A 12,281-nucleotide genomic window follows, 5' to 3' on the forward strand; every position below is an offset into this window, starting at 1 on the left:
TCACCCTCTCCCTGTTTCTGAGTGTTGGACACTTACCCTCTCCCTTCTCTCAGTGTGGAACACTCACCCTCTCCCTGTCACTCAATGTCAGAGACTCACCCTCTCCCTGTCTCTCAGTGTCGGACACTCACCCTCTCCTTGTTTCTCAGTATCGGACACTCAGCCTCTCCCTGTTTTTCAGTGTTGGACGCTCACCCTCTCCCTGTCACTCAATGTCAGAGACTCACCCTCTCCCTGTCTCTCAGTGTCACACATTCACCCTCTCCTTGTTTCTCACTGTCAGATACTCACCCCCTCCCTATCCTTCAATATCAGACTCATCTTCTCCCTATCCTTCAGTGTCAGAGACTCACCGTCTCCCTATTTCTCAGTGCGTCGGATGCTCACCCTCTCCCTGCTTCTCAGTGCGTCAGACACTCACTCTCTCTCTCAGTATCTGACACTCACCCTCTCCCTTTTTCTCACTGGGTGGATACTCACCCTCTCCCTGTTTCTCAGTGTCGTATACGCACCCTCGCCTTATTTCTCAGTGTCAGACACTCACCCTCTTCCTGTCCCTCAGTGTCGGACACTTAGAGACAGGGAGAGAGTAAGTGTTGGATACTCACCCTCTCTCTGTCTCTGTTGGGCATCCACCCTCTCCCTGTTTCTCTCGATGTTGGACACTCACCCTCTTCCTGTCCCTCAGTGTCGGACACTCACTCTCTCCCTGTCTCTCAGTGTTGGGATACTCATCCTCTCTCTGTCTCTCAGTGTTGGGCATCCACGCTCTCCCTGTTTCTCAAATTGTTGGACACTCACCCTCTCAATGTCCGGCACTCACCCTCTCCCACTCACCCTCTCCCTGTCTCGAAGTGTCAGACACTCACACTCTCTCTGCCTCTTGTTGTTGGATACCCATCCACTCCCTGTTTCTCAATATCGGATATACAGCCTCTCCCTGTTTCTCAGTTGGCTGGACGCTCACCATCTCCTTTGTCTCCCAATGTCGTGCATTCACTCTCTCCCTGTCTCTCAGTGTGTTGGACACTCACCCTCTCCCTAACCAATGACGAGACAGAGTACAGGAATGAGATAGAGAATCTGGTGAACTGGTGCGGCAACAATAATCTCTCCCTCAATGTCAACAAAACGAAGGAGATTGTCATCACTTCAAGAAGCGTAAAGGAGAACATGCCCCGGTCTACATCAACGGGGACGAAGTAGAAAGGGTCGAGAACTTCAAGATTTTAGGTGTCCAGATCACCAACAACTTGTCCTGGTCCCCCCATGCCGACGCTATAGTTACGAAAGCCCACCAACGCTTCTACTTTCTCAGAAGACTAAGGAAATTTGGCATGTCAGCTACGACTCTCACCAACCTTTACAGATGCACCATAGAAAGCATTCTTTCTGGTTGTATCACAACTTGGTATGGCTCCTGCTCTGCCCAAGACCGCAAGGAACTACAAAAGGTCGTGAACGTATTCCAATCCATCACGCAAACCAGCCTCCCATCCATTGACTCTGTCTACACTTCCAGCTGCCTCGGCAAAGCAGCCAGCATAATTAAGGACCCCATGCACCCCGGACATTCTCTCTTCCACCTTCTTCCTTCAGGAAAAAGATACAAAAGTCTGAGGTCACATACCAACCGACTCAAGAACAGCTTCTTCCCTGCTGCTGTTAGACTTTTGAATGGACTTACCTTGCATTAAGATGGTCTTTCTCTGCACCTTAGCTATGACTGTAACACTACATTCTGCACTCTCTCGTTTCCTTCTCTATGAATGGTATGCTTTGTCTGTATAGCGCGCAAGAAACAATACTTTTCACTGTACATTAATACATGTGACAATCATGAATCAAATCAAATCAAAAGTCTCTCAGTGTCGGACACTCACCCTCTCCTTGTTTCTCAGTGTCAGATACTCACCCACTCCTTCTCTCTGAGTGTCAGACACTCACCCTCTTCCTGTCCCTCAGTGTCGGACACTCACTTGTTTCTCAGTGTCAGATACTCACCCGCTCCCTATCCTTCAATATCAGACTCAATTTCTCCCTAACCTTCAGTGTCAGGCGCTCATCCTCTCCCTATTTCTCAGTGCATCGGATGTTCACCCTCTCCCTGTTTCTCAGTGTTGGACACTCACCCTCTCCCTGTCTCAGTGTCAGTCACCCACCCTCTCCTTGTTTCGGTGTCCGATACTCACCCTCCCCTTGTCTCTCAGTATCTGACACTCACCCTCTCCTCTTTTATCAATGTGTTGGATACTCACCCTCTCCGTTTCTCAGGATGTCGGTCGCTCACCCTCTCCCTGTTTCTCAGTATCGTGTACTCACCCTCTGCCTATGTCTGTGTCGGAAACTCATCCTTTCCCTGCCTCTCGGTGTTGGACACTCATACCGAGAAACAGGGAGAGGGTGAGTGTCAAACACTGAGATACAAGGAGAGGCTGAGCGTCCAACACACTGAGAAACAGGGAGTTGGTGAGTGTCTGACATACAGAGGCAGGGAGAGGGTGTCAGACACTCACCAACTCCCTGTTTCTCGGTGTGTTGGATAGTCACCCTCTCCCTGTTTCTCAGTGTCAGACACTCACCCTCTCCTTGTATCTCAGTTTTTGACACTCACCCTCTCCCTGTCTCTCAGTGACGGACACTCACCCTCTCCCTGTCAGTGTCGCACACTCACCCTCTCCCTGTTTCTCAGTATGTTGGACACTCGCCCTCTCCCTGTCTCTCAATGTCCAGCACTCACTCTCCTCCTATCTCTCAGTAAGAAGTCTCAACACCAGGTTCAAGTCCAACAGGTTTATTTGGTATCACGAGCTTTTGGAGTGCTGCTCCTTCATCAGGTGAGTCAAGCACTCACCTGATGAAGGAGCAGCATTCTGAAAGTTAGTGATACCAAATAAACCTATTATACTTTAACGTGGTGTGTGAGACTTCTTACTGTCCCCACCTCAGTCCAATGCCAGCACCTCCACATCATATCTTTCAGTGTCGGACATTCAGCTTCTCCCTGTCTCTCAGTGTTGCACACTCACTCTCTCCCCATCTCTCAGTGTCGGGGCACTCACCCTCTCCCTGTCTCTCAATGAGGAACGCTCACCCTCTCCCTGTCTCTCAGTGAGGAACGCTCACTCTCTCCCTGTCTCTCAGCATTCAGCCTCTCCCTGTCGGATACTGAGCCTCTCCAGTCCTGTCCTTCAATGTAGGATACCTCCTTCGACCCTGCTCCTCACTTCATACTATTCACCTTCAACAGCCTGACTTCTCACTGTGGAATACTCTCCATAGTTTAACCTTAGTTTGTACTGTACAGCATTCTCACCATGTTTTCATTTTACTACAGCACCCATGAATAACATGAGCTTTCACTACTAGGTCACCAGAAAGGCAGAAAGAAATGTGGCCGCCGTCACTTGGTACTTAAAACAGCATGGAACCAAGGAAAGGGAAAAATATTAAGTGAGAGATGTGTCATGGTGGCAGCAGATTTGAGTGAGGGGTGAAAAATAAGTTGTTGATGGGAGGATTATGTGTACAAATAAACAAAAATCATAAAGTAACAGTATAAAAATAAAATAGAGAGTGAAGAAGGGAAACAATAAAGAATAAAGGGAGTTGCTCAGATGAGCAGTGAAATCAGTTCTGACAGGGTGGTAAATACAATAAGGGTTTTAACAACACCAGGTTAAAGTCCAACAGGTTTATTTGGTAGCAAACACCATTAGCTTTCAGAGCGCTGCTCCTTCGTCAGATGGAGTGGAAATCTGCTCTCAAACAGGGCACAGAGACACAAAAATCAAGTTACAGAATACTGATTAGAATGCGAATCCCTACAGCCAGCCAGATCTTAAAGATACAGACAATGTGGGTGGAGGGAGCATTAAGCACAGGTTAAAGAGATGTGTATTGTCTCCAGACTGGACAGCCAGCAAGTCCAGGAGGCAAGCTGTGGGGGTTACTGATAATGTGACATAAACCCAACATCCCGGTTTAGGCCGTCCTCATGTGTGCGGAACTTGGCTATCAGTTTCTGATGGTGGTAAATGCCATAGCTTCCTTCTTACTTGTACAACACAGAAGTGTCCTGATATTAAGGGACTGTGCGGTACAGTAATTGAGACCATACTTCCTTCACTTGAATGCTGCTCAGAGCAGGTTTAGGTCTCGTGTCTGCTAGCATGCACCCATTTGAGAAGTTTATTTTAGACACCTTCCTACACCTATCTGTGTACATATGGAGGCGTTTATAAGCTATTGATACCTTTTTAGCAGTGTCAAAGTCCATCCCTTCCAAGGCATCTATCGCCAGGTCCCTCCAGTCATTTTCTGTTACTCCTAAGCAAGCAATTTGATAGGCTTCCTTATACATCTTCTTTTCCAAGTACTGGTACATGGGTGCAGACTTGATTAAAACAAGAAAGTTGCCTGTTAATTTTGATGAAGTCAAATAGAATAATTTTTCATTTGTATTTCTTTCCAAATTAGCAAGTTTCCATCTTTGATCTGGACTGAAAGAAATAACCCTTAAAATACACAGGTCCAGACAATGCTATACACTTAGGGTGATTAATTAGGTGATGAATTTTTGTGCTATGGGATGAGGTATATTAAACATGCTGGTTCAGATCCTGTGATATCTATTCATGAGATGCTCTCTAATTCTGGGAAGTCTGCTAACCTTTCCCCGGGTCATGTTTTAACAATGCTACCTTATCTAGTCTAAAGCAGTTTTTAACATTTTTAAATATGAATTTGAGGTGATAAGGAATGGCAGATTTTATTAAGCACAAGCAGAGCCGGTTAGGCAGTTAGATACAAGGGGAAGCAATTTGCTCTTCCCCAGCAATGGGTCTTAGCTTCATTCAGAAAAGAATAATTTTGACAGTCATTTTCTATCATTGGTCATCTTATATGAAGATTGCTAGTTTAGCACCAATTGTGGTAAATTAAGGACAGTTTTGTGTGACAGACTCCTGCCTTGGACTGAGACTGTCAAAAATCATTTTAATTGGAAACCTCAAGCAGCAGACATTGTTTTCATTCATCCAATTGGCTTGGGGTAGATTTGAGCCAGTATATATCCCAGTTTCCCACTTGAATAACTGCAGCACGGTAGCACAGTGGTTAGCACTGCTGCTTCACAGCTCCAGGGACCTGGGTTCGATTCCCGGCTTGGGTCACTGTCTGTGTGGAGTTTGCACATTCTCCTCGTGTCTGCGTGGGTTTCCTCCGGGTGCTCCGGTTTCCTCCCACAGTCCAAAGATGTGCGGGTTAGGTTGATTGGCCATGCTAAAATTGCCCCTTAGTGTCCTGAGATGTGTAGGTTAGAGGGATTAGCGGGTAAATGTGTAGGAATATGGGGGTGGGGCCTGGGTGGGATTGTGGTCGGTGCAGACTCGATGGGCCGAATGGCCTCCTTCTGCACAGTAGGGTTTCTATGATTCTATAAATATTAAAAACAATGACACCAAAACTTTTTAACCTACTTTACACTATAACATACATCTAGAATGTTCCATGAAGGCAGGCAGACATCCTGCTCTCACACTTGTCATTATGACTCTGTGACCAGTAAAAGCCTTCAATAACAGTAGCTTTCCTCTAAACCCACATAGACCTGGCAGTTTAATTGAGATCCAAATTTCAACCGATCAGTAACCCACTCTTCAACCATCCATTCAAAACACCAAAACCCCCAGTTTTAAAAGTAATTGTTTTGCTAATTTTATTGTCAAGTTGCTTTCCATTACTGGAGCAGGATCCATGAGCATCAGCAGCCCTCCCATAACTTGCCTGCTGCCAATTTAAGTTGAACCAGACAGCAAGTGATTGAAGACAACAGAAGGCAAAACAACCCAGCCCAATTCTCTGTCTAAAAGCAGAATACTGGGTATGATGGAAATCTGAAACAAAAACAAAAAAATGCTGGAATTATCCACAGGTCAGGCGGCCACTGTGGAGAGAAAAACAGAGTTAACATTCCAGGTCAACGATGTCACCACTAAATATAGCTCTCTTCCGCTCCCTTTCAGCACTCTGAAGGAATGCTCTCTCCATGACACTTGGTCCACTCCTCAATCACCCCCAAAATACCTTCCCCTTCCCACAGCACCTTTCCATTCTATTGCAGGAAGTGTTACATCTCGCCCTCTGACCTCCTCTCTCCTCACCATCTTAGGCCCGAAATGCCCCTTCCTGATGAAGCAGAGATTTATATGTACTTCTTTCAATTTAGTCTGCTGCTCACAATGTGATCTCCTGCACATTGGGGAGTCAAAATGCAGATTTAGTGACCGTTTAGTGGAACATCTCTGTTCGTTCCGCAGGCATGACCCTGAGGTTCCAGTGGCCTGTCATTTTGATTCTCCACCTTGCTCTTACACTGACATCGCTGTCTTTGGCTTGCTACACTATAAGAAGTTTAACAACACCAGGTTAAAGTCCAACAGGTTTATTTGGTAGCAAAAGCCACACAAGCTTTCGAGGCTCTGAGCCCCTTCTTCAGGTGAGTGGGAATTCTGTTCACAAACAGAACTTATAAAGACACAGACTCAATTTACATGAATAATGGTTGGAATGCGAATACTTACAACGAATCAAGTCTTTAAGAAACAAAACAATGGGAGTGGAGAGAGCATCAAGACAGGCTAAAAAGATGTGTATTGTCTCCAGACAAGACAGCCAGTGAAACTCTGCAGGTCCACGCAACTGTGGGAGTTACAAATAGTGTGACATAAACCCAATATCCCGGTTGAGGCCGTCCTTGTGTGTGCGGAACTTGGCTATCAGTTTCTGCTCAGCGACTCTGCGCTGTCGTGTGTCGCGAAGGCCGCCTTGGAGAACGCTTACCCAAATATCAGAGGCCGAATGCCCGTGACCGCTGAAGTGCTCCCCAACAGGAAGAGAACAGTCTTGCCTGGTGATTGTCGAGCGGTGTTCATTCATCCGTTGTCGCAGCGTCTGCATAGTTTCCCCAATGTACCATGCCTCAGGACATCCTTTCTTGCAGCGTATCAGGTAGACAACGTTGGCCGAGTTGCAAGAGTATGTACCGTGTACCTGGTGGATGGTGTTCTCACGTGAGATGATGGCATCTGTGTCGATGATCCGGCACGTCTTGCAGAGGTTGCTGTGGCAGGGTTGTGTGGTGTCTTGGTCACTGTTCTCCTGAAGGCTGGGTAGTTTGCTGCGGACAATGGTCTGTTTGAGGTTGTGCGGTTGTTTGAAGGCAAGAAGTGGGGGTGTGGGGATGGCCTTGGCGAGATGTTCGTCTTCATCAATGACATGTTGAAGGCTCCGGAGGAGATGCCGTAGCTTCTCCGCTCCGGGGAAGTACTGGACAACGAAGGGTACTCTGTCCACTGTGTCCCGTGTTTGTCTTCTGAGGAGGTCGGTGCGGTTTTTCGCTGTGGCGCGTTGGAACTGTTGATCAATGAGTCTAGCGCCATATCCTGTTCTTATGAGGGCATCTTTCAGCGTCTGGAGGTGTCTGTTGCGATCCTCCTCATCCGAGCAGATCCTGTGTATGCGGAGGGCTTGTCCGTAGGGGATGGCTTCTTTAACGTGTTTAGGGTGGAAGCTGGAGAAGTGGAGCATCGTGAGGTTATCCGTGGGCTTGCGGTACAGTGAGGTGCTGAGGTGACCGTCCTTACGGTCACCTCAGCACCTCACTGTACCGCAAGCCCACGGATAACCTCACGATGCTCCACTTCTCCAGCTTCCACCCTAAACACGTTAAAGAAGCCATCCCCTACGGACAAGCCCTCCGCATACACAGGATCTGCTCGGATGAGGAGGATCGCAACAGACACCTCCAGACGCTGAAAGATGCCCTCATAAGAACAGGATATGGCGCTAGACTCATTGATCAACAGTTCCAACGCGCCACAGCGAAAAACCGCACCGACCTCCTCAGAAGACAAACACGGGACACAGTGGACAGAGTACCCTTCGTTGTCCAGTACTTCCCCGGAGCGGAGAAGCTACGGCATCTCCTCCGGAGCCTTCAACATGTCATTGATGAAGACGAACATCTCGCCAAGGCCATCCCCACACCCCCACTTCTTGCCTTCAAACAACCGCACAACCTCAAACAGACCATTGTCCGCAGCAAACTACCCAGCCTTCAGGAGAACAGTGACCAAGACACCACACAACCCTGCCACAGCAACCTCTGCAAGACGTGCCGGATCATCGACACAGATGCCATCATCTCACGTGAGAACACCATCCACCAGGTACACGGTACATACTCTTGCAACTCGGCCAACGTTGTCTACCTGATACGCTGCAAGAAAGGATGTCCCGAGGCATGGTACATTGGGGAAACTATGCAGACGCTGCGACAACGGATGAATGAACACCGCTCGACAATCACCAGGCAAGACTGTTCTCTTCCTGTTGGGGAGCACTTCAGCGGTCACGGGCATTCGGCCTCTGATATTCGGGTAAGCATTCTCCAAGGCGGCCTTCGCGACACACGACAGCGCAGAGTCGCTGAGCAGAAACTGATAGCCAAGTTCCGCACACACAAGGACGGCCTCAACCGGGATATTGGGTTTATGTCACACTATTTGTAACTCCCACAGTTGCGTGGACCTGCAGAGTTTCACTGGCTGTCTTGTCTGGAGACAATACACATCTTTTTAGCCTGTCTTGATGCTCTCTCCACTCCCATTGTTTTGTTTCTTAAAGACTGGATTAGTTGTAAGTATTCGCATTCCAACCATTATTCATGTAAATTGAGTCTGTGTCTTTATAAGTTCTGTTTGTGAACAGAATTCCCACTCACCTGAAGAAGGGGCTCAGAGCCTCGAAAGCTTGTGTGGCTTTTGCTACCAAATAAACCTGTTGGACTTTAACCTGGTGTTGTTAAACTTCTTACTGTGTTTACCCCAGTCCAACGCCGGCATCTCCACATCATTGCTACACTATTCCAGTGAAGCTATATGTAAGCTTGAAAAACAGTACCTCATATTTTGATTGGGGATTGGACAGCTTTCCAGACTCAACATTGAGTTCAACAATTTCAGACCGTATTTATTCCCTTATTTTGTTTAATTTGCGAGATTTGATTTTTCTCTTATTTTCTTTTTCTAACAGCAGAACTAGGCTGTTCAGAACTTCTTGCCCCATCTTGATTCTCTTTGGTTCTGAAAGACTCTTCTGTCATTCAATCTCTCCTATCTTCCACCTTGTCCCACCTACCGTTTGCTCAAAACCAATTATATTTCTAACTTTTCCCAGCTCTGGTGAAAAGTCAATGACCTGAAACATTTACAATGTTTCTCCTTCACAGATGTTGCCTGCCAGCTGAACACTTGCAGCATTTTGTCTCTCTATTTCCAATTCTGTCTCTATATTACTTGCATTTTCAGCGTCATTGGATATTTATTAGCAAAGGGACCCCAGGCGCTAATGATTTGACCCCAGTGGTGTCGAAGTCAGCTGAACAGCTCCAGCTGCTGCCATGGCTGAGCTTAGCTAACTATAACCAGAGACAGCTGTAGTCTCAGTACCATAATTCATTTATGAATTAAAGCATCAGCAAAACTATTCCCATTGATCATTATCCACTGCTCGTCCATGCGTCAGTCTGTACAATCAGGCATACCTGTGGAACCTCGACTGCAGACATAGCATAGACATGCAAGCAGAAGATTTTGGAGCCATTATATCCCACCACGAAGCCCTGGAGTTTCTGCTGATGCACTGGAAAATTACTGGCTTTGATGTTGAGAAAACCACCACCAGAAAAACAAAGCATATCTTCACACTGGGTGTTCCAAGCCACACTGTTAGCATTTGGCTCCTGCAGAAGAAATTGACAGGTTATCATTAATCAGTATTAATTTAAGAAAATACCATTTTCCAACAATTATGACACTTATTACCTATTACCGCAGGCACTGCAACACAGAATCAGGAAAAATGTTGGGGACAAGATAAGGCAGTGAGTGTGTGACAAAAACCAGTATAAGCATTTAATGGCAATAACTTCTCTACTGAACTGATCATCGGCAGTCTGACTCCTCATCACATCTAAAAGAAATGGTCAAAATTTCCACTTTGCCTTATCGCACCTGTATCAAACTCCAGGATTAGAAATCTAATCAAAGAAGGGTGTGTTCCAAGCTGAATGTTATAGTGCAATTTTGCCAGAATCGAAGTTTAAATTGCAGGCAAACCAGTGTAAGACTGAGAACTTGTGTTGGATGTGAGGGTTTGAGTGAACATTCTCTCACAAATTCAGCTTTGCACCAGTTTACTGTACAATTGCACCTTGAACAAAAGCCAACTTTCTAAATTTTTCAATGAAAGTTAAGAACTGAGATGTTCTCTGTAGTGTCTTTAAGCTCCTAATACTCGACAAGTGCTGACTGCTGTCAACTTCTCTCTGACATTAAGGGTTCCACAAGCAGCTGGAGGTTGGCGAGGATGTGACTGAATAAATAGATCCAGTGTTGTGCTGTGTGGAAGACATTACTGCCCCTATTGTCAGTTTAAAAATTACCATCATGCCAAACAGTAAAAGATATTCACAGAGTATCTACACCTTCACTGCATTCAACTTACCTGGAAAAGGAGTTCTTTGGTACTTATGTCATATACCAGACAAGTGTTGTGCTCATCGACCACAGCTAGTTTGTTCCGTGATGTACTCATATCTAAACACCGTACAGATGTGGCTTGCTTAAGAAGCACAATGGCAAATGGGTTGTCAACAAATATTTTCAGAATCTAAAAGATAAGCAAACATACATATTCATTTTTTTCAAACATCAGCTTGATTTGTGATTCATTTTAATACTATAACCTTACGCGTGGTGAAGATAAGTAATTATTTTCTGAAACAGTTTATGTATAACCTCCTTCTCTTTCTAAACATGGGTAGCAGTGATAATGTTATGGTGACCACTGGGATTGTCAATACAACTCCCTTTGGGCCTTATGGCGTACGAATTCCCCTATTAGACAACTGGAGGTTTACCAATAGGGAAAGAACAGTGGGGGTTCCAATCATGCCGGCTCTCAAAGGACTCCAGGGTTGATCTATACTGAGCAGTACACTGTAAATAAAGGGTGATAGTGACAGAAGACTGGCCTCAGTGAGATTATTACATTGGTGACGAGTAAACAAGTTTTTTTTCTTTCCTACGATAATCTTTACTGTCAAGACAAGTAATCCTCAGATTTAAAAAAACCTCTCTTTGGTAAAGTTGAAGCCTACAATGCAGTATTAGAAGACTGGGCCCAATATACAGAACGCATGCGTTATTTTTAATCGGGCTAACAATATTGAGCAGGACGAGAAGCAGAAAGTGATCCTGTTGACGGCATGTGGGATCCTGACCTTCAGTGTAATATAAAGTCTGACCTACCTGGATGCCCCTGACTCCAAAACTTTCAATTAAGTGATGGACTTGGTTAAAGGCTAGTATGAGCCAAACCTTCCATAATACTCCAGCGAAATCACTTTAACACAACAGGGTGTATACCTAGGGAACCTGTCACCAAGTTTCTGACCACACTGCAAAAATTGGCAGACCACGGTGAAGTTGGGCCACCTCTGAACAATGTTGCGAGACAGACTGCTCTGTGGAATTAATAATGTGACAGTCCAAACAAAAATCGGTAGCACATAATTTGGATCTAAAGAAGGCCATTGAGATAGCTCTATCAATCGAGAATACAGAGAAAGGAGCTCACTGAACTACAGGGAATATCAGACAGCAGTGTCTCCAATTGGGAAAAGGGATGGAATGCAAGGCCAATCCCTCAACTGAGAGCAATGGTATTAACAAAATATCACAGAATCCCGTACAACAGTGGAGCCCAAGTAGCATCACCAGGAAGCCAAGTAAGGGCAGGGACAGCCATCAGACTCCCAGGGAGCATATTCCAGAAGGTTGTGGATGCAAGCTAGTGAATGATTGCCAGTGCTGCAGAAGACCACAACCAAGGCAAAAATATAGGGACAGTCAAAACGTGTGCTATTTCGAAAAGAGGCCAAGGTCAGTACTGGACCATATCTTGCAGGTATGCCCACTAGCAAGAACAGAGACAATGCAATTAATAGCATCTCCATGACAAATGTTGCCCCCATAATGGAGGAGTTGTTAGTAAATGGGCACCCATTAAAAATGAAAGTGGATACAGAGACTGCTGCATCTATTATTGGAAGCAGCCTTTGGGCTGGAATTCAGTTCCTGAACTTAGAAAACAAAGGCCAGGCTGGCCACTTACATGGTGGAACCATTGCAGATAAAGGCTAGCGACATACAGGC

At 45.9% G+C, this 12,281-nt stretch overlaps 1 protein-coding gene across 1 annotated transcript in view; it reads right to left on the bottom strand.

Annotated features, from left to right (window-relative positions):
- ift122 (intraflagellar transport 122 homolog (Chlamydomonas)) overlaps positions 1-12,281 on the bottom strand; it is a 232,907-nt gene that overhangs the window by 133,645 nt on the left and 86,981 nt on the right. The window contains exons 13-15 of the mRNA XM_078210139.1: positions 10,570-10,734; positions 9,608-9,805; positions 4,256-4,396 (exon numbers count right to left, since the gene is read on the bottom strand). Coding sequence (XP_078066265.1) covers positions 4,256-4,396; positions 9,608-9,805; positions 10,570-10,734 — 504 coding nt within the window. The remainder of the gene's footprint in view (positions 1-4,255; positions 4,397-9,607; positions 9,806-10,569; positions 10,735-12,281) is intronic.

Source organism: Mustelus asterias, chromosome 3 (assembly GCF_964213995.1).
Source record: "Mustelus asterias chromosome 3, sMusAst1.hap1.1, whole genome shotgun sequence".
In the NCBI taxonomy this organism is placed as follows: Eukaryota; Metazoa; Chordata; class Chondrichthyes; order Carcharhiniformes; family Triakidae; genus Mustelus; species Mustelus asterias.